Genomic DNA, 22039 nt, shown 5'->3' with positions numbered 1-22039 from the left:
AAAGAAAGAAGTTACAACTGTAGTTTTAACTATGGATAGCAGAGTTCTTGGTCAAAGGACTGAAAAGATCATAGATAATAAAATGGACACTTTTGATTACAGATAAATAGTCAAAGGATTTTGAATAGGGAGTGGTCAGGAGAAAACAAAACTACAACCATATTTTTAAAACACTTCAAAACTCTAACGATTAAATAGAAAATTAAGACAATTCTGAAGTTTTGCCTCATATCCAGAGGATTGACAAAAATGACAATTGTGGGGGGGTTACGTGGGATATTTTGCTATTAGGTCATTTCACTCACATTAGGTTCTTCATGACTCCATTTGGGGCTTTTTCTTAGCAAAGATACAAGGAGTAGCTTGCCATTTCCTTCTCTAGTTCATTTTGTAGATGAGAAACTGAGGCAAACGGGATTGAGTGATTTGCCTGGGTCACACAGCTAGCAAGTGTCTGAGACTGAATTTGAACTCAAGAAATGGAACCTTCCGATTCCAAACTCAGTATTCAATCCACTGCATCACCTTGTTGCCAGCTGCATTATTGGTGAAGCTATAAATTGGTATAAGTTTTTGTGGAAAGTAATCTGCCATGCTATGCCACAAAGAAGTAAATTATGTATAACTGTTGATGCAATACTACTAGTAGACATATTTCAGATTTGAAAGAAAGTATCCACACAGGTAGAAAAATATTCATAGCAATGCTTTTTGTGATAGAAGAAAACCAGCAATTAAGGGGTAGTAAAAAAAAAAAAAAAAAAAAAAAAAAAAAAAAAAACAGAAGTGGGAAGGAAAAGAGATCTAGCAGTCGGATCTTAAACTATACTATTATCAAACTATTTCTATCACTTGTTGAATGACCAAATTGCTGTATGTACAAAGAATGAGATATTATAATAAAAGTAACTGCCAAAGTGACAGATAACAGAAAAAGGCTGAGATGACTTGTATGAGTGATGGAAAATGAATCAAGAATCAAGACATCATACTCTGAAAAACTTAAGAAAATTTCAGTGCAATGACCAACCACAATGCCAAAAGACAGAAAATGAAACTTACTTTTTAATCTCTTGGTCCAGAGGTTATGGACTGAGTTGAAAAATGAGCTGTATAATTTTCAGACATGAATCATGCATGGATTGTTTTGCTTAATTATGCTTATTATTAGAGGTTGAGAATTGAGGGGGGAGGAGTAGAGGGCAATGAATACAAGTGGAAAGAAATGATTAATGATACTAAGAAAAAAAAAGAAGATACCTTATCAGTGAAGTATTTTTTTTCCTACAGTGCACAGAAGTTCAGAGTGAAACATAACTTTATTTTTTCCATCTCAATAGTATTTTATTTTTCCAAATACATGTAAAGATAGTTTTTAACGTTCATTTTTGTAAAACTGTGTTTCAAATTTTTCTCTCTACCTCCCTTATATCCACCCTCCCCAAGACAGCAAGAATCTGATATAGGTTAAATGTATGCAATTCTTTTAAACTGAAACATAACTTTGGAACTAGTATGTATTGTATACACTATACATACTAGTATGTATTGTATACTTTTTAAATTATAAATAAGCTTATGTAATGAAGATCCATGGTTGCATATACAATCCTTTTGGGGTTTGTATGTGGAAATACTTGTTTTGTTTGTCAAGTTCAGAAAAACAAAAATAAACTTATTTAATAAAAAGAAAAAAGAATAGATTTTAGAAGGAGCAAAACAAGGAGAAATAGAATGAAAGGAAATTGTCATAGGGAGGAGGGGGGAGGGATAGTGCAAGATTATGGTGGGGTGACTTATGGGATGGAAGGAAAAGTGCTTGATTTAGAATCAGAAAACCTCCCCATTCCCATTGCCCAGCGTCCCAAAGGAGACGCACTGAAACAGAAGGAGACTCTGAGTTGGTTTTATAGTTCAACTCTTTGAAGAAGATACTGAGTTTGGCAACACCGCTACATTGGAAGAAGGAAGAAGAAAATAAAGTTAGGTGACTGAATCTTTTCAGAAGCCACAGTTGTCCCTCGCCTACTCAAATCAAAAATTTAGTCTCTATTGGAGACTAAATGGGCTTTCCCCCTCATCTATAAAATAAGATAAAGAGCTCTATGGTGAAGGGACTAGAAGTGGAAGGCAGTCCACTTCCAGAGTTCCACAGTGGAAGGGAAGAACAGAAGAAAAGGACTTTTGAAGGGTAAGGTTGAACTGGATAAAGAGTATAGGGGGAATTAGCAGGGGAATAATAAATGCTTTCTGAATTGGATTTCTTTTAAAAATAAGTTATAATTTTTCAGTATTCACCCCCAACCTTTAATTGAATATAATGCAACACAGTAAATAAGTTTTGATAAAAGAATATGGCTTTTGGGGATTCCAAGCCATAATCTCTGTATATTCCTCTCTAAGACCACCTCTGATAGTTAGGTCTCTGAAGTAATAGTGCTGGTGTGGATTAAGTTGAAACCCCTAAATATGACTTGAAAAGAGATATCTCCCTCTTCAAGTCCTAGACAATATCAGTCAGTTTACTCAGAGAAGTTCTAAAATGTCTAATCCTGCAAATCAGTACCCATCCCAGGCCCAGATACACAAAAATTACACTGGGGAATGGAATGTAATGAGAAAAGTGCTACTGTTCAATTGGCTCAAATTTCTCAGAGAATAAAGGACACGGAGGATGGACAAGAGAGAACATCATAATTGGTTGATGGAGTTGGGGGAAGCACACCAATTGAGGTCCGAGGATGTCTAGGACCAGTGGGGAAGACTAGATAGAATTCCCAGCTATTGTCCTGGCTACCATCTTGGGGACTCGGGGTAGCGGAGGCAGCTTCTGAGACTGGTGCAGAAGGGCCCGGGCCAAACTGTCTGAGAAGGCACCTGAGTAAGCAGGGGGATCAAGAAGGCAGTGACGATTCCACGGCCACCTCCCGGCACCCTGCGGTTGTCTGGCTGGGAGCCCAGTAGCGGCTTCGGAACTTTCGGAGCATCAAGAAGAAGGTGATCACCAGGAAATCAAGGATCAGCTCCACCACCTCCACCACAGAAAGCACAGAAGAGCCAAACCACAGGCTCCACTGACTGCCCAGGTTGGACAGGAGGGTGACCATCTGCAAAGGGGAGGGACACGAAGGAGGTGATGATCATCAGGAAGCTCAGGGCAAAGATCGTGGAAGCTGACCAAGGGGGCGAAGTTCATCCAATTATTATAGAAATTGTGAGGGAACTTAAAAGTCATCTGGTTTAGACTCCTCACATTACAGATAAGGGAAATGGGGACTAGAAAGGAGTGACATGGCTAAGGTTACCCTAGTTGTAAGCAGCAAAGTCAGAATTCAAACACAAGTGCTCTGACTATAAATCCAAGGCTCTTTCTACTCCACCATATTGACTTCTCTCACATTTTTATTCATTCACTATCAAAGTATACTTCAAGCACAGTCCCAAACACAGCTCCCTATTGTCCTTAACTCCAATCCACCTCCTGCCCCAGACCTTGACCCTTCTTCCCCCATCCCATTCTCAGAAAAGGCTTTAGAGATCAGTTAGTTTACAGAGAAGGAAACCGAGATCTTTGAATCTTCTCTTCCAGAATCCTAACCTCTGCCCCTTCTTTCCCTTGTTCACAGATCAGTTCACTGATCCTCAGTGCCTCCAACCTTTGACCCTTTCCTTACAGGATCTCCAAATTCTATTCCCCCTTTCCTAACCTCTGCTACATGGAGCACCTTTGTCTGATCACTAATCAGTCTGCCTTTTCCCACATACTACCCCTGCTCCTCCTCCCACCCCAACCTATCATTACTCTCTTCTGCCCCAGGCTCCACGGTGGAAGCCCATTCCCGTCCCACCCCCCAGAACCCTTCAAGGAACTGTTAAACTGTGTTCCCCACTCCCATTGCCCAGCATCCCAAAGGAGACTCACCGAAACAGAGGGAGACTCTGAGTTGGTTTTATAGTTCAACTCTTTGAAGAAGATATTGAGTTTGGCAACACCGCTACATCGGGAGAAGGAAGAAGAAAATAAAGTTAGGTGACTGAATCTTTTCAGAAGCCACAGTTCCCCCTCCCCTATTTAAATACCAAAGTCTGGGGGGTGGGGTGCAGCTAGGTGGTGCATGGTTAGAGCACCAGCCCTGAAGTCAGGACTGAGTTCAGATCTGGTCTCAGACACTTAACACTTCCTAGCTGGGTGACTCTGGGCAAGTCACTTAACCCGAACTGCCTCAGCAAAAAAGAAAATACCAAAGCTTGTATCCTCTTACAGAATGTTAGCACCAGGGATTCAGAGATCATTAGATCTATGCCTCCTTGGCCCCTCCTTCACTATTATACAGAAGAGGAATAAAAATAATTATAGCTGACAGGAAATGTTTTAAGATTTATAAAGTATTTCATTCCCCACCCCACTTTCCCCCCAATCTTTAAATCTCCCCTCCCCAAGACAGGTTTCCTGTCCTGAGTCCTGGTGCCAGGTGATGGAATACCTTTTGGAGCTGATGGTGTAATTATTCTGTATGGACAACATCTGGAACACCCAGTCCTGAAGAAATGAATTCAGCCAAGGTCACTTTTGTCTGTCTGTCTGTCTGTCTCTCTCTCTCTCTCCCCGCCCTCTCCCACCTCTCTCCCCCCACCTCCCCTCATCTATTATCTATCTATCCACCTATCTGACACTTTCATACTCTGACACATTCCCCCCCGAAACACAAACATTCACCAACGCAGGGGTACCCACGCAGACACACAGGCACACTCCCAGCCGCTTGCCCCCGCGCCCCCGCGCTCCTGTTTTACCTGAGACGTAGCCGAGGGCCAGCGGGAATAGCCAGCAGACAACTGGTAATTGGTTACTCTAGAGATAGAGGAGGAAGGGGATTGAAGAAGCAGGGAGGCTACCGCGACCCGCGGGGCCCCAAAGTCCCCCCTCCCGGCTTTCCCCGAGAGCGTAGCCCCGTCCTGCCACAGCATCCCGCCAAAGGGCCCATCTGGGCTTGTAAAGAAAAGGCGACACTCACAAACAGGGCTTGCGGCACTTAGCGAAGCAGCCCAGGGAGTCAGAGGAGAAAGCGTCCTGGAGCTTATAATAGCAGTAACCTGGGGAGCCAAGAAAAGGGAAAGTTGTGTGTTTCCCGGGGTCGTTCCCCTGCCTCCTGACTCGCTGACCCACTCCCGATCTTAGCTGAAGGAAGTCTCTCCTTATGGAGAAAAACCCAGGAACCTTCTTTTGGCGCAAACCCTCCTCTTAAGACAACTCCTACCTCGCTCCTTTGTGTGGTAAAAAACGAGAACCAAAACCAGCAACCCTGGGTCGGAGTCTAGAGCTCTATTAAGTACTGTGACCTAAAGCAAATAAATTCTCTGGGCCTCAGTTTCATTTGTAAAATGAAGGGATTGGGCTGGAGGAACTTAAGGTCCTTCTGACTTTAAATATTATAATCCCATGTCTAGCCTTCCTGACTTCCTCTTTGGAAGCTACTAGCCATTCTGCCAATTATAGCTTCTTTTTCAAATTGAATAAAAAAAAAAGCATTTTTTTCTTCCTTTATCCCACCACTGAACCAAAAAAAGGAAGGAAGGAAGGAAGGAAGGAAGGAAGGAAGGAAGGAAGGAAGGAAGGAAGGAAGGAAGGAAGGAAGGAAGGAAGGAAGGAAGAAAAGAAGGAAGGAAGGAAGGAAGGAAGGGAGAGAAGAAGGGGGAAGGAAGGAAGGAAGGAAGAAAAGAAGGAAGGAAGGAAGGAAGGGAGAGAAGAAGGAGGAAGGGAGGAAGGAAGGAAGGGCGTATATATGTACATGGATGCATGTGTGCATATGGGGGTGGTGGTGGTATGGGTATGTACACAGTCAAAATAAAGCAAATTCCCATATTGATAACATCCAAAAATTATGTCTCATTTTGTATCTTGAATCCATCCCCACTCTTGTCAGGAAGTGGGAGGTATAGTTCCTCAGTCATCCTCTAGAATCATGGCTGATTATTGCATTAATTAATTCTTAAGTCTTCCAAAGTTCCAAATCTAGTTGTCTTCTCCTGGGCCCACTATGAAATGTGAACATGTACAAACACCTCTTAGCTTTCCTAACAGATTTTCTACAAATAAACAATTAGTGGTTTAAAAAAAAAAAAAAAAAAAGAAAAGTTACAAAAATACACAAAATCTTAAAAGTCTTCAGATCAAAAATCATTTCTCATATTATTGGCTGGAAGTTAGACTGGGTCTTTTTTACTTTCTAGCTTCTATTTTTATTTCTATCAATATACCATGGTCTTTGTTCTTATTGTCCATTCACAAAATTACATGATATCAGATCTGCAAATAACCTCCCAGGCCATCTTGTGCAACCTCATATCTAAAAAAAAGATCACTTCTGTCATCCAGACTGTTGAAAGACCTGACAAGCTAGAATTCACTTGGATAGCTTTCATTTTTGAATTTTTCTCTGCATCTCACTGAAATCTGCCCTTTGATCTTAGGTCCATTCTCAGGAGCCAACAAAATAAGTCTAATCTTTTTATATGACCATCCCTCAAATACTTGAAACAATTTTTTTGTGCTTAATAACTCTTCTCCTATTCAAGGTGAAATGTCCCCACTTCCTTCAACTGATCTTATAGCATGGGCCCATTCTAAATATAGTCTAATTTTCTTATCTCCTTCCTTAAAAAAAAAAAAAAAAAAAAAAAAAAGTAGTATAAAGTATCAAATTTGTGGCCAGACTGTTTTCCATGTTGTCTATCTGTGATTACCCTACCAGTTCAGTTATTCAACCAGTCCCAGGTGCACCTCATTGTAAGTTATCCTAGGTTATTTCTTTACCTTACCCTTAAGAATTCTCCACGGAAGGGAGTTTCTCAGACTCCTTCAAACTTCTGATCTCATACAGTAAGAAATCAATATCCAAGGGAGAAGGTGATAGAAAAAAGGGCATATTGGGGGAGGGGGTGTTGAGAAGCAAAACACTTTTGAGGAGGGACAGGATGAAAAGAGAGAGAACAGAATAAACAGGGAGGAAATACAGTTAGCAATAGTAATTACAAAAAGAATTCAGGAGCAAATATCTCTGATAAAGGCCTCATTTTTCAAATGTATAGGTTACTGAATCAAAATTATAAAAAAATAAGAGCCTTTCCCCAATGGATAAGTGATTAAAAGATATGAACTATTCCCAAAAGGCTATAAAATGATGCATATTCTTTAATGTCACTACTAGACATGAATCCCAAAAGAGATTAAAAAATAAAAAAGGAAAAAAAGATATCTATATGTACAAAAATATTTATATTAGCTCTTTTCTCAAGGCAAAGAACTGGAAATTGAGGGATATCCATCAATCAGGGAATGGCTGAATAAACTGTGGTATGTGATCATGATGGAATATTATTGTTCTATAAGAAATGATGAGCAGAATGCTCTCAGAAAAACCTGGATAGTGGCCTATGAGCTCAAGCAAAGAGAAATGTACTAAGTACAAAATAAAATAGCAAAGCTATGAGATAATAAACTGTGAATGACTTTGCGATTCTCAATAATACAATGATCTAAGACTGTTCTGAAGAATTTATGATGAAACATCTATCAATACCCAGAGAAAGAACTGATTGTATCTGAATACAGAATATAGAATACTTTTTGTGTCCTTTCTTTTTTCTTGAAAGTTGTTTTTTTTACAACATGACTTTTATGGAAATGTTTTGCATAACTTTAACATGTGCCTTTTCAATGAGGGAGGAAGTGGGGAGGGAGGGAAAGAATTTAGAACTCAAAGTTTTGTAAAACACTGTTTTACATGTAACTGGGGAAAATAAAATTACCAATTTTTAAAAAAGAAATCAATATCTAGACACAACTAGTTGGTATAGTGGATTTGAGTGCTAAGTCTGGACACAAGAAGACCCGAGTTCAAATCCATATTCAGATATTAACTATGTCACTCTAGTCAAGTCACTTAATCTCTGTTTTCCTCAGTTTCCTCAACTGTAAAATGGGGGTAATAATAGCACCCACCTCTCAGGAGTCTTATGAGGTTCAAATAACATAACATTCGAAAAGCACTTAACACACTGCCTGGCACATAGTAGGTGCTATATAAATGCTACCTATTATCATCATCATTATTATAAAATCTACAACCCTCCTGCTATCAGTGAACCACCTTTAGGAGATATGAAAAGTCACTGTTTCCCATCCTCCAGATAATGCCCAACCCTTTAACTATCCAATAAGCCTTCCTCTCTCAACCTGCCTCTGGGTTCATTTGCCAGTTATTCTCCACTTCCTATGAGCCAGTTTCTCATCCTTTTTTTTTTTAAATTATTCTCCCCAGTACCTATCCCCTCCATCCTCTATGTTTCATTCCTCATTCATTTTCTCTACTCACATGTCCTGGGTAAGGGACCCATCACTGCTCCTCTCTCCTATACCAATTATCTTCTAATTTGACTCCCATCCTATAATTCTCCCCTTTTTAATAATCATCAATATAATGGCCAAAGAGCTACTCCTCAAGTATGGATTTGACTATGTCATTCCACTGTTTGAGAAGTTCCAGCAGTTCCCTATTGCCATAAGGTTAAAAGAAACATTACTTTTCAGGGAACATTGAAACTCCTTCACAATTTAACTCAACTCCTTTTCCAAGCTTATTAATATATTATATTATATTACATTATTATGGTAATAATGTCACATTTTCATATTGCATTATATTACTACATTTTGATTTATTACACTATCATGTTAATATATTGTATTATTGTCATATCACTATGTTGTGACATTTTATTAATATGTCATATAATATATCCTTTTTATGAGCTTGCATGATCTGGATTACTTTTTGTTCCTTCTACATCAATTGCTCCTCCTGTCTCCAAGCCTTTTCACAAGCCCCCCATCCCAAGCCTGAAATGTACTCACTCCTCACCTCCATCCCTTCAAATCACTAGCTTGTTTAAGTGCCGCTTTGTATGCTAGACCTTTCCTGATCCCTTTCCTACAAGAGGTTCTCTCCCAAAATTACCTCACATTTTGTTTAAATACTTTGTATTTTTTGACATAAGAATATACTACTTCTCCTGACCAAGTATAACTTCCTTTTTGAATGGCCTTCTTTTGTTTTAGTGTGGTTCTCCAGTGTACCTGACACAAAGGATGTACTCAGTAATGCTTGGTGCCTGATGGACTGATGGGGTTCAATAGTGAAGGGAAGGGGGAAGAAGAGGAGGAAGAAGAAAGGGAAGGGGAAGAGGAAGAAGGAGGAAGACAAGGGGGGGAGAAAACATCACACAAAGAAACAGGGTCTCAATAGGGCAGAGCAACAGATGGAATCTACTAAAATGAAGTTTCAAAATTAATAGGGATAAATGCAAACCCTGTAGTTAGATTCAAAAGATCAGTTACATAAATATAGGACAGACAACACTGCCAAGTAAAAAGAACTCAGGGTTTTCATTGATTTCCTGCTTAATATAAGTCAATGTTATGATAGCATTATATAGCATATCTGACATAATATAAATAGCTAACGTGACATAAGCTGTATTAAGAGGGCATGGTGTCCAGAGTGGGCAGTAATAGTTCCACTACGGTCTGCCCTGGTCAGACACCATCTGGAGTCCACTCTCCAGTTCTGATTTTCTCCTAAGGAAGACAATCAGAGAGGGGAAGGAAAGAATATGCTATAAAAGGATTAGTTGAAGGAGTTGTTGATATTTAGCCTAGAGAAAACATAGCAAGAATGGGATAATAGCCCTTCAAATATTTGAGGACAAAGTATTTGAAAGGCTGTTATTTGGGGAAATAGCAGACCCTTCTGCTGGGCCTTAAAAGGCAGAATTAGGAGCAATAGGAAAAGTTGTAAAAATGGATTTAAGCTCAAGAGCTGCCCCAAAGTGGAATAAGTTATGGTTCCTTCTCCTTCTTTGGAAGTTTTCAAGTGGAAGACAGATGACCAGGGCTGCTATTTGCAATCTATCTTGAGTGACCTTAATTGGGTAAGCCACTTCTTGGAGCCTCAGTCCCCGGCACATATTAATTGCTTAATTCACAATTTTATTGTCAATTGACTGACTCCCCTGAGGGAAGTGGACTAAATAACCTCTAAAATTGCCTTTGACGCTAATATTTTATGAAATTTCTGTTATGTGGGAGATTCCTGTTGAATTGCAAGTTAGATTTGAGGAACTCTGAGTTCCTCACAACCCTTATATTTTTAAGACTCAAATAGAAACTAAGAGAGAAACCTAGAGAGAACATCAGACATCTGTGGGAAAACAGAATCAAAAACAGAGATCCTGAGAGAGAAACAATAAACCAGAGACGGAACATGTGATTGAGAAAAGAAAAAAGATAACAACCCCCAGAGAGACCACAAAGGAAGAAGCCAAACAGATAGAGATGGAGAAAAATGCCAACTAGGAAAGTGAAAGACAGGAGACCAAAGGGGAGGGACAAGCTGTCAAGGAGCAGGAACAAAAGGGAAGGAAATGGGGGCCAAGGAGAGGGATGACCATGGGAGCCCTGTGGCAAGCAGCTCACCCCACTCTGTGTGCTTCTTGTAGTCACAAAACTCCACGTTGTCAGGCTTTGGGTAGGACATATATGCACATCCGCACTTCTGGATCATATTTTCCTGGAAGCAGGAATGGACACACACCTGGGGGGGAATGGGAGTGCAGGGGGATTATGGACTAGATCCTTCCTCTAGTGATAATCGCACTAGAATACCCCAAGAGGAGAAGAGGTAAGAAAGAAAAAGGCAAATAGTCCTCTGCATCATGTAGCCCCACCCTTTATAACAATCTGGGGAAGGGGAGGGTGGGTCCTGGTACCAAGTTTAACTGATCTGGGAAGATGTAGGGAGAGTGGGAGAGGAAAGTCACAGATCTGGGAACCTCACCTGCTGTGTATACTTGGAAGAATAGAAATTCTGGACTTTGACATCATTGCTGCCATTCTTGGTACAGTCCCCATAGTTACCCCCAAGTCGGTCCAGGGTTTCCTGTCGATCCCACCAAAACCCAGAAAGGTTTAAGTCAAAACAGTTAGCTTTACCTCTACCCCAGTGCTTTCCTTAGCTGGATCCTCAGGGCTCATACTTAAATTCCCACAACTAACAAATTCACATGTCTTTCAGGGTCATTGCTCCATAGCCAGCTATCTTTGCTTCTCAGGTAAGTCTCTATTCCTTCCCAGCCTCCAAGTGCCAATAGTTATAGCATTTGAGTCTCAGAACATCCCCATAACCCTAGTTTCCAATCCTGGGATAACCACATCCTTAATGTCTGCTTCTCAGGATTCCCCACTCCTAGTCCCCCACCCCTGAGAACCCCACATTTCTTACACTCACTTTATAGGAACCCTACACTTTAATACTTACTCCTAATTTGTCATTGAGGAGGCACAATTCTTGACATCCAGTTATTGCTGAGACCTTTCCCAGCCAGCTCATTGCCATCCATGTCCTTCCTAGACCTGAGACCCTCCCTTCCCTGTTCTTCCTATACTCCTCCCCCTTGCACCCAGGACCTAAACAGAGTACCCACACCTTTCTCATGCTGATAGATGTCTCCACTCCTGGCCGAAGGTTGAAACCCCCATCATCCATGAATGCTGGTTCATCTTGCCCATGGACCATCACCCTGGCCCCTGTCACTGTGGACAGCAGGGGAATGAAGTCGTGTCTCTCTGTCCGTAGTGTCAGAGAAAGACCTGGAAGATTTGGCCAGGCAAAATGAAATTTAAGAAAGGATTAAGGATTAAGGAGAAGGAAGCTATCCCTGACTCACTCTAATATTTTCCAGCTCCCCAAAATTTAAGGGAATAAGGTCAGAAAGAACTGAAATGAGAGAGGTCATAAAATTTGTGAATATTGTCATGGACCCAGACCATACCAATTAGTAAGAACAATTGAAACCAGATTCTTATCAGTTTTGTTATGAATTTTAGGGTGTAACTCAAAGGAAAGAGGGAAAAATCCAAGATGGCACCCTTTTAGAATGGACTGGATTTTTTTTGAGAGGAGCTCTTGCAACTAAGGGAAAAGGAAATCCAGCTGAGGAAAGTTGGCATGTGGACTAGGGAAAACAGGGTAAGATGTGAAGAATGAAGAGAAGACTTGGGGAAGACTCTCTTACCATTATTGATCCCAGGTGTAGAGGACATCCAGAGGTTAGAGTCATTCTTGCCATTGAAAGTATAACAGTTTCCATAGATGGGATGATGAAATTGGGAGTACTTCCTTAGCAGTAGATAGAGAATAGGGTTAGAAGAGGAAGAAGAGCCAGAGAAAGGAAATGGGAATTGGGCTGGGGACAAGCTTCTCTCTTTTGTACTCCTTTAATGTCTAGCACCACTTGTTCAGTGTTATTTGACAACTCACAGTCAATCCAATTGAACAAACAATTGGGTCAATTCACTGTGCTAAGCACCAGGAAAACAAAAATGAATAGATAAGGTCTTTACACTCAAGGACTTTATACTCTAACAAAAGTGAAGATAAATTATAAATATATTTTAGAATAAAAGTGCCCGTGAGGGACATAAAGTAGCATTTGAGAGGGGAAAAGAGATCACTTCCAGCAACTTAAAACTTTTGCCTCCTTAGTTAACTTTTCAAGCAGATAGCATGACATTATCAGTTTTCTAAGAGAAGGCACCCAGCATAATCCCTGCACATAGTTCCTAACCTAGATGAACTATGAACTATTATTAGGAAAGATAGAGTCCATAAAGGAAAGAACAAGAGCAAGAAGAGAGGGCTTCAGAACTATTGAAAGTCAGGAGATGAGAGAAGGATTAAAGATGGGGAGAGAAAGAGAAAGGCTGAGATATTAATCAGGAAGGTATGAGCTGATCAAAATCCAGGTGCTCTGATTGCCACACCCTCCAGGTGGGGAGATCTGTCCTTAAACAAACACCAGCTTAAAGTTAAGAGGAAACATGGGACTTGGAAAAGTGGGGGAATGAGGAGAGAAGGGTGTCACAGGACAGCTGGGGAAGGGGGGCAGAGCAGCTGGGACACACGTTGTTTTCTGGCAAGCCTAGCAACCCAGGATGAAAGGTATCAGATGCTGCCTCAGAAAAGCTCCTGGTTAAGGATTTGGAGAGGGTAAAAGGGATCATGGGAGGATCCCTCTATCGAAGACTTAATAGAAAATTAAATGAGTATGAGCAGATCACAGAAAGTTAAGGGTTGGAAAGAACCTCAGATGTTATCTAATGCTCAGCTTCTAGAAATATGATTTGTGACACTGTATGGGGTCTTGTAACTGAATGTGGAGGTCACAAAATTAAGGTTTATTATCAGTAAATGTTTGATTTATGTACCTATATACCCAAGGTCACATAAAAACCTCTCTGGCAAAAAGGGATTACAAGTGGAAAAACTTTAAGAAGCTCTGACCTAATCCATCCCCTACCTACAGCATTCCTGGCAAGAATGGCTTCTGTCATAAGCCAAAATACTGGCAGAGCTAGGGAAGCCTGTACTCACAACATTCTCCCCACACCCACCCAGCATCACATATACACACATATCTGTACACACACACACACACACACACACACACACACACATCACACCCCTAGCCTATACTATTGTGAACAAAGAAACTGTGTTTCAGACCTGGAGTAGTGGGAGCTACCTTCCCCTCTCCCCTGCTCCGAGTGGTCTGACCTGGCATCTAGCTGTGAGCCTTGGAGCAAGAATAATTAGTATTTTTTAGGATTTTGGCAGAGGCTGAGACCCCTACTCAGGAAACCTTTCTTGTAGGCTGCTCTTAATCTCCTCGTCTATTGCTTTTATTTCCTGAACTGCTTTTAATTGCCTTGAAAACGATTTTTACCCTGGAATGTTGGGACTGTTTTTAATAAAAGGATTATTCACTTGAACCATCAGACTCTGAGGGACCCATTGCATCAGATGTCTGCAGCTTGGTCTGCTTCTTTCTGAGCTCCTCCAGTGGATGGGAACACACCATATCCCAGGGAGGTCACACCAGCAGGGGATAGCTATAACTGTCAGGAAATTCTTCCTACATTGAACCAAATTCTTCCTTTTCTGAAATGTCTACCCACTAGCCCTAGTTCACCTCCATTGAGTCTATGCAGAATATCTTCCATACTGGCCTTTTTAGAGTATTTCACAAAAAAAGGCAGAACTCAATCGACACCCTCCCCTCCCAAAAATGTCTTCTCATTTTCCTCAATTTATATTCATATATATATATATATATATATATATATATATATATATTATACACATTAATTATATTTATAATTCTTAAAGAATTAAGAATAGTCATCTTCCTCTGAATACATTTGGGTTTAACTGTGACTCCCCCCCCCAAAAAAAAAAAACCTAACATAACACTATGGATATGCCCTTGTCTGACCAGGAGCACCTTACCACAATGCTAGCACCTCCTCCCTTCTGGACCTTCTACGGTCCTTTATGCAACTTGATGGGTGAAGGGCAGGGACACAAGGTACAGAGCAGCTCTCCCACCCACCCATACCTTTCTGCCCCAAATTTTCCCCTTTTGAACACCCTCAAAAATTGGGTAGCTGCTGGAATCTCTCTGGGATCTATGTAGAGTCAGGAAATAAGAAGCTCAACAGAAGGACAGGCAATGAGAAAGAAGTCCACGTTTCTGGCAGAGAAAGCCCATTAGATATAAAACTCAAGCACTAACCCCAATTGTCTACAACATTCTCAAAGTCTCATCATCCCACAACCCAGTTCTCAGACACAATCATAAGATTCAGAGTTAAAAGGGATTTTTATACACAAATAGTAACCTAAGGACTGCTTAAGGTCATTCAATCAGTAAGAAAAGCTGTATAAGGTTGGAATATTGCTGTGGTATAGGAAGTGATGAGTTGATGGATTTAGTATGTGTGGCAGATATATACATATATATGGATATATTCTAATATGTGTGACCATTTGCATATGTGTGATATGAATGTATATTTGCATGTATACATTGTGTGTATATCTATAACATGTGTATGTCCGTGTATGTGTGTAATATGCATGTATAAATTTATGTGTATACATTTTATATATATATGATCATGTATATATGTGTATTGTATATTGTGTGCCCATATGTATATGTGTAATGTGCAATATATTTGTGTGTACAAATGTTGTGTCTATGTATAGTCATGTGTATATGTGTAATATGTATGTGCCCATATATGTGTGTGTAATATTTGTGTGTATAAATTATATATATGCACATATGTGTATATATATATTTAAACTGTAGCCTTTGTGGGGGAAGATGGAAGAGGAAGAGGAGGAAGAATAAAGTAACAATTAATAGAGAACAAAAGAAAACCTACAAGGAAGCAAAGAAAAGGTGAACAATTCTGAACACAATGTGTAATGTTTATTATAAAGGCGTTTTTGAAAAGAAAATTTATCGCTTTATATCTTGAATCTTTTTTATATCCTGCTATGCACATGGCAATGTGTTTTTTTTTTTTTTACTTACTTTGTATTTAAGTTTAAAATAAATAAATAAAGGGGTGGAAAGAAAGAAAAGTAGGGGTGTAAGTTTAGGTCCTATTAATGTTACCCTAAATCTACAAAGGTTGGGGAAAGTTATTATCCTTGAGGGTGAACAGGAAGTACTCAAGGGGAAAAAAATAGTCAGCCCTAGGGAAAGAGGAAGAGGGACAAACTGGGGGGAGTGGAGGGGAGGAAGTACAAAGAAGTGAAAAGGAACTCACTCTTGGTTGCAGGATACCTGGTTGAAGCGACAGGCGAAGATGAAATTACCCAAAGCAGCCTCATTCAGATCTTGGGAGTCCAGTCGAGCCAGGATATTGATAAAGTGAAATCGATACCATTCTCGGACAGCATCCACCCCTGAGGAATAGGTCTGGTAGAAGCAGTCTGATTTGTTCTTGTTACACTGAAACCCAGGTATCGGAGAAATGTTAGAGGAAGGGCAGGAGAGAGAGAGGAAAAGAATAAAAAATAAGTAGACTCAGGAATCCTAGGTTCTAGGGCACTAAAGTGGTAATTGAAAACATCAGGTAACCCGTAGTAGGGAGTGAAGAAAGAGAGAATAGGAGAAAACAGAAATTCGTGTGAGAAGCTCCAGACCAAAAGATGTATTTAGTTACTGCGATTAAAAACATAATTCTGAGAAATCAGACCAGAGGCTTCACCACACTGTCTGTCAAAGAGATTCAAGACACCTAAAAGCCGAAGAACCCTTATTCAAGCACATAGTTTCTTTATAAGGGGATTTTCCAAATCAGATTTAAATCCACAATTCCAAGAGCCAAAGGAATATTTTACAAACTGTAACTATAACGACAGTTATTCACACAGGAAAAAGCAGCAGAGATTTTGTTTTTTAACCAGCAGGCGATGGGGAGGAAGGGCCAGAGAGGAGGCACTAGCATCTGGTAGACTGGATGCTGATTGAGGAGATTAGGAAGCCAGGAGAACTGCCACTGAACACACTTGAAACTAAACTTAGAGTAGAGGAAACCAAAGGAGTAGATAGGAGATGCAAGTATGAGCAATTAAGAAGGAGGCGATACCCAAAGACAAAGTCATAAATAGTCATTTTTGCAGCTGGAGCAAGCAGTTATGAGATGCATTGTTATGCCAAAGTTCCCTTTTAATGAGGTGACCATTTCCTCCAATTGTCCTATTTCGTAATTCTGCCTTAGGTTATAACCGTCCCCTCTTAATGTTTGAGATAAAGGTTTTATAGACATTCCTTAATGTTTGACAAGATAAAGGTTTATCCATTTCAGATGTCATTAGAATATCAGTAATGTCATTGTTCTTGTTATTCCATAAAATCTTGCTGTCCAGATACTCGGATACTCGGGGCTAGATTCTTTGAGATGATAGTCTTGTCTAGCCCTGGGATCAACATGGATCCATTGGTCCCAGTATTTCTCTCCATTTAATAAATTATTGAATTGGTCTCTAATCTTGCTCAGTTTCTTCGGCATTACAGCATGAAATGGAGGATTCCTGAATAGCCCAGTACTGTTTCTGGGAAAGCAGATGGAGATGAGCTTACCTTGGCTGGGGCCATCTTGGGGAGAAAGACCCTAATACACTGGGAAATCCCTACTGAGGCGGTCAATCACAGGTATGGAAACTTAGGATGGAGCTGGATACAAGCTCATCCAAGTTTCAGGCAGCTCCAAATGGCTCCTATTAAATAACAATTCTGGCTAACAAAGTGCTAAGTTGTTCATTCCCACAGTGCTTAAAGATCACAAATACCATCAGCACTCTCTAAATTCTAGCACTCTGAAACAAAGTCCTGTTCACCATACCATGTTCCACTCCCTGCCAATAACAGCGGGGTAGGAAAACTTGTTCATTAAAGAATGAACATTCTTTAGGGACATTTCGAAATTTTTTTTTATTTCTCTAATGGCACAAATTATGTTCTATAAGTTATTTGTTCATACCTCTTTCTTCTTGGGGGTACCAATTCGCTCCCTTGTATAAATTATTTGTTCATATCTTATAAGATTCTCTTATATGATTGTATCTTATACTTCTCTTAAGTCATTTAGTCTTGATTTAAGAAATTCTTAAAATGGTTCAATGCCCCTCAAAGGGAATAACATGGTTAGGTCCCTGAGTTTTACATTCATTTTTATGTGTCCTACAACCTTCAATACAATGCCTTTCATATAATATATGCTCAATCAACATTTATTAAGTAAATGAACAAATGAGTGAATTTGAGTGAATAGGACCAGGAAATTGAACCTCATCCAGAAAGAGTTTGGAATAGGGACTTGGGGTAGGGCAAAGAGACCTGGAAATGGATGTAACAGTGGAGTGAATGAAGGCAAGAATGGGAGAAGGGTCTTACCAAGATAAAACCGATTGTCCAGTCATTTTTATCCACCTGAGGGTTGTTCTCCTGGACTCCTGCGGCTCCACTTCGGTGATGACTGAAGGACTGGGGGTACGGAATCTTAACTAAAGGATAAGGTAATTGGTTTGAGATATCACGTCGGAGTCGAGGCTTGTTGGAGAGACTACGTGATGAGTTGTACTTGTAAAGGTCAAAAAGCATCTGCTCTGTGATACGATCCAGCTCTCCCAGATCTTCTTGAATCTTAGTGTACCTGGAAAAGGCATAATTTTCTTGTAGGAGGCTTGTCAAGAGACTACCAGTGTTCCAAAGAAAGGCAGGAAGTAAATCGAGTCTCTCTGCTCATATTTACACGAATAGAAGTGACTCCTGTGTTCTCAGACTCACAGAATGTTAAAACTAGAAGGGAACAGAAGAATTATTTGGCTCTAGGGAGTCTTTGCATTATCTAAGGTTATGGAAAGATTTTAGTGGTTCTGTGAACTTGGATGGGAAAAAAGTTACATCTTTATTTTCACTAATGTCCAACTGAAAGTTAGTATTTCCTTTGATTATAAATTCCTCTAACAATTTAGTAGAAGTCAAAAAGATTAAGAACTTCTAATCCAATCTAAATATTTTCTTTTACAAATAAAAACAGTGAGGTCCAGGAAGGTCCAGTGAGCCAGATCCAGAATTTTGAACCCAGTTATTCTGCTTCCAGCTCCATATTCTGTACTTCATGGATCTTGGTTCTCATGTTAGCCCAAAGTTTTCATACTGAAGGGAGACTGGTGGGGAGTGGGGGAAGAGGACAGAGAGGAAGCATGAAAGGTATATGCGTCTTCCAAGGATTAGAATACGGAAACTGGCATTTTTTGGTAGTTAATCGACCAACAACATTTATTGAGCTGGTCTTTACCAAGAAAGTCTAGCTAACTCCCTCCTATTGAGAGTTGAATTTCTTTAAGGAATAGGGAACACCTGAAGGAGGCAATAGTCCATTTGCCTAATGGTACGTAGAGAAACATTTTCCTTTTCCTACGCTTTTTCCAGAGCTGGAAATCCACAGGAGCCTGAGTCCCTGAACACTTTCCTATCATGAAACACTTTCTCTATACTGTCTAAGGCTAAGTCTAAATATCTCATTTCAGTAGAATTTGTGGGGGTACTTAGGGTGAAGCCTCTATTACTCCTATAGCCCTAAGGAGAGCTTTTCCCCAGCTCAATTAATTTATTATCAAGGGACTTCCCGTGATCCCATCTCCTCTGAGAGCCCTGACCATTTCACTGCAGCTCTATCATCTATGAAAATCTAGACCAAGATCTGAATGACTTATTCTTTTCAGCTCGTGCTGCCCTAATTGATGAGTGCACCTCACGATACCTAAGCTGGTTCCAGCTCATATTTGAAGCACTGAATGCTTCACTCTACATTTTCTTGACATCCATACTACAGTCTGCTTGTTTCCCTTCCCTCTTTTGTTTAGTCTAGCTTTTTTCCAGAACCATAAGCATGTCAATATTTTCATTGCAACTGAAAATGGTGGTCAATCTAAGTCTGCATTTCATACCAAAACATCCCTCCTAAGGCACCACTTCTGGGTGTGAATGTGTGTTTCAGATATTAGATTGTGATACACTGGGAAAGATTTAAGGCAAAAAAAAAAAAGAAAAGAAAAGAATAAGATAGAGGATAAGATGGATAGATAGTTCCATGGAAACAATGAACAAGAACCTGGACAAACTGTGAGGATGGGAGAGACCTGGCATCCTATGCTCCAAGGGGTCCCAGTGAGTCAGTCACGTGAACAAGAGCAACAAGTTTCCTTGAGGAGAGAGTCAATCTCATTTTGTATTTGTCTCTCTAATACTTTGCACAGTGTCTTTCTTTGTTTTGTTTTGGGGTTTGTAGTGTGTGTGTGTGTGTAGCAGTTGGAGTTAAGTAACTTGTCCAGAACCACAAATGTTAAAGGGTCTAAGGGCACATTTGAATTCAGTTTCTAGTGTTTTTCAAAAGGCATATGGCCAGGAACATCATAGCATCTTCAAAAAAAAAAAAAAAAAGTCTTGTTTTGTGTTTATTTTAAAAGTTTATATTTTAAAGATAATTTAGTTGTTATTTTTAAAAATTAAGCTTCTTTAGTTAAACTTTGTTTCTTTAGTTTGATTGGGGGAAAGTCCATTCGCTAAATATTTACCTTGCAAAAAAGCAAGTAAAATTCCCTATTTTCATGTGTATATATTCACTACTGAATCCTGTACTGTATACCATGGTCATTCATACTTGGCTCATTGTTTATATTACAATTCTGTTTAATATTTACTTGCCTCTTCTATTAGACTCTGAAAATGACAAAAACAATCTGTTTTTAAAGAAGAACTGCAACTATATTCACTGACTGCTGATTCCTTGTTGCCTATCATCCTGCCCAGCTCTTTTTCCTAGATACCATCTCTTTCCACTTCTCAGACCCTTTTGTAGAAAATCCATGTCCAAGCCCCTGAATGTGAATGTACTGCTTAGCTCTATGTAAGAATCCTTCACTAATTCCTCCAATTGTTTATGTCCTTATCTCTCCAAAAATTGTTTTATATTTAAACAATTTTTATATTCACTTATCTGCATCTATGTTATTATGTTTCTCTTCGTAATAGAATGTAAGCTCCCTGAGGGTGAAAACTTTTGTTCTTATCTTTACATCTTCAGATTCTATCATCTTCCCAGGGAATCACATAGATGTTTACTCAATTTTTATTTAATTGAATTAAATTTAAAAAATGAAATATGGAGCTTGAGAAAGAGTGGAAAATGTAAAATAGTTCCAGGAGAGAATGTGATAAGGAATCAATAAGAAATGACTTTCCATTTGCCCCAGTGGGAGACTGAGATCAAAGAGCATGAAGCAGCAAATCTAATCCAAACAATTTGCCTTTCCTCACTTTTTCTAGCACTGATCAGAAGTGTGGTATTGGGACTGGAGAAATTGAATGGTGATGATGAGGTCCCCTGTGCTAGGAGGCTGTCACCAGAGATGAGATGGTTAAGGCTAAAGTATTGCAAAGCTCATTTACATAGATACTGGTAAGAATGTCAAGAAAGAGATGGGGAAGACTAGGCAGCCAGTGCTAAAGTTCTGGAGAAAAGTATAAAAGCATTCTGAAAGGTGTAAATGATAGTGACAAGGATGAAAGGGGGCTAGTATCTAAATGAAAGACTCGGACTTCAAAGTAAGATTGGTGAATGAATGAATGATTGTGAGTTGGTCCTAAAGCAGCAATGTAACACATGGAATTCCATGTGAGAAGGAGGGCAGAAATCAAGTCCTTTTCATCTCATATCTCTCACAGCATGTTTGTTGCTGTTTCAGTCATGTCCAATTCCATCTGACCCCTTTTGGAGTTTTCTTGGCAAAACTATTAGAATGATTTGTCAATTCCTTCTCCAAATTTTACAAATCAGGAAACTAAGGCAAATAGGATTAAGTGACTCACTCAGAGTCACACAGCTAGTAAGTGTCTGAGGCCAGATTTGAACTCAGAAAGATGAATTTTCCTAACTCCAGACCCAGCACTTCATCCACTGCATCACTTAATTATACTCACCGAACATTTATTTAATGAAATGAATGAATGAGGCAACCCATTCCATTGTTGAGAAGTTCTGGAATGTAATTCTTTTTTCTTTCTTTTTTTTTTTTTTTAATAAAACTCAGTGATGCCATCTTGTATGAAAAAGAATTTTAAAAGAGGTGAGGGAATCAGCAAAACTGACATATTGGAAAAAGTCTAACTTTATATACAATATTTCACACTTAAAATTCCCTTTCTTCAACATTTTCAGAGAAGTGGAGGAAATCACTTCTTTTATGGACAAATATGGTCATTACAATTTTGTAGCATAAATTTTCTTCAAAGAGTAGAGAGAATATGGATGTAGAATATTGAATATGTTGCACTCTGTTAATGTATTGGTTAGTTGTATTAAAATATTTCTTTCTTTTTCCTTTTTTCTGGTACAAAGGATGACTTGATGAGGAGGAAATTTCATCTATTGGGAGAAGAAAGAATGCTAGACGGAAAGGAAGAGGATGTATGAAATTGCAGAACAGAGGTTTCATATCTCACAAGTGAAGGGATTAGCAGAATTGTAAATAGAATGGAGAAGATCTGGGGAGGCAGA

At 39.5% G+C, this 22039-nt stretch overlaps 1 protein-coding gene across 2 annotated transcripts in view; it reads right to left on the bottom strand.

Annotated features, from left to right (window-relative positions):
- Positions 1–417: 417 nt before the first annotated feature.
- SCNN1A (sodium channel epithelial 1 subunit alpha) overlaps positions 418–22039 on the bottom strand; it is a 27152-nt gene continuing 5530 nt past the window's right edge. For both annotated transcript variants that reach the window (XM_031938297.1, XM_023504563.2), the window contains exons 3-13: positions 17872–18130; positions 15740–15924; positions 12133–12236; positions 11544–11707; positions 10896–10997; positions 10535–10652; positions 5016–5094; positions 4795–4852; positions 4485–4540; positions 3923–3995; positions 418–3107 (exon numbers count right to left, since the gene is read on the bottom strand). In XM_031938297.1, coding sequence (XP_031794157.1) covers positions 2895–3107; positions 3923–3995; positions 4485–4540; positions 4795–4852; positions 5016–5094; positions 10535–10652; positions 10896–10997; positions 11544–11707; positions 12133–12236; positions 15740–15924; positions 17872–18130 — 1411 coding nt within the window. In that variant the 3' untranslated portion in view covers positions 418–2894. The remainder of the gene's footprint in view (positions 3108–3922; positions 3996–4484; positions 4541–4794; positions 4853–5015; positions 5095–10534; positions 10653–10895; positions 10998–11543; positions 11708–12132; positions 12237–15739; positions 15925–17871; positions 18131–22039) is intronic.

This window comes from Sarcophilus harrisii, chromosome 5 (genome assembly GCF_902635505.1).
Source record: "Sarcophilus harrisii chromosome 5, mSarHar1.11, whole genome shotgun sequence".
NCBI lineage: Eukaryota > Metazoa > Chordata > Mammalia > Dasyuromorphia > Dasyuridae > Sarcophilus > Sarcophilus harrisii.
The sequence above is the reverse complement of the archived record's forward strand: the minus strand, read 5'-3'. Positions and strand labels throughout refer to the sequence as shown.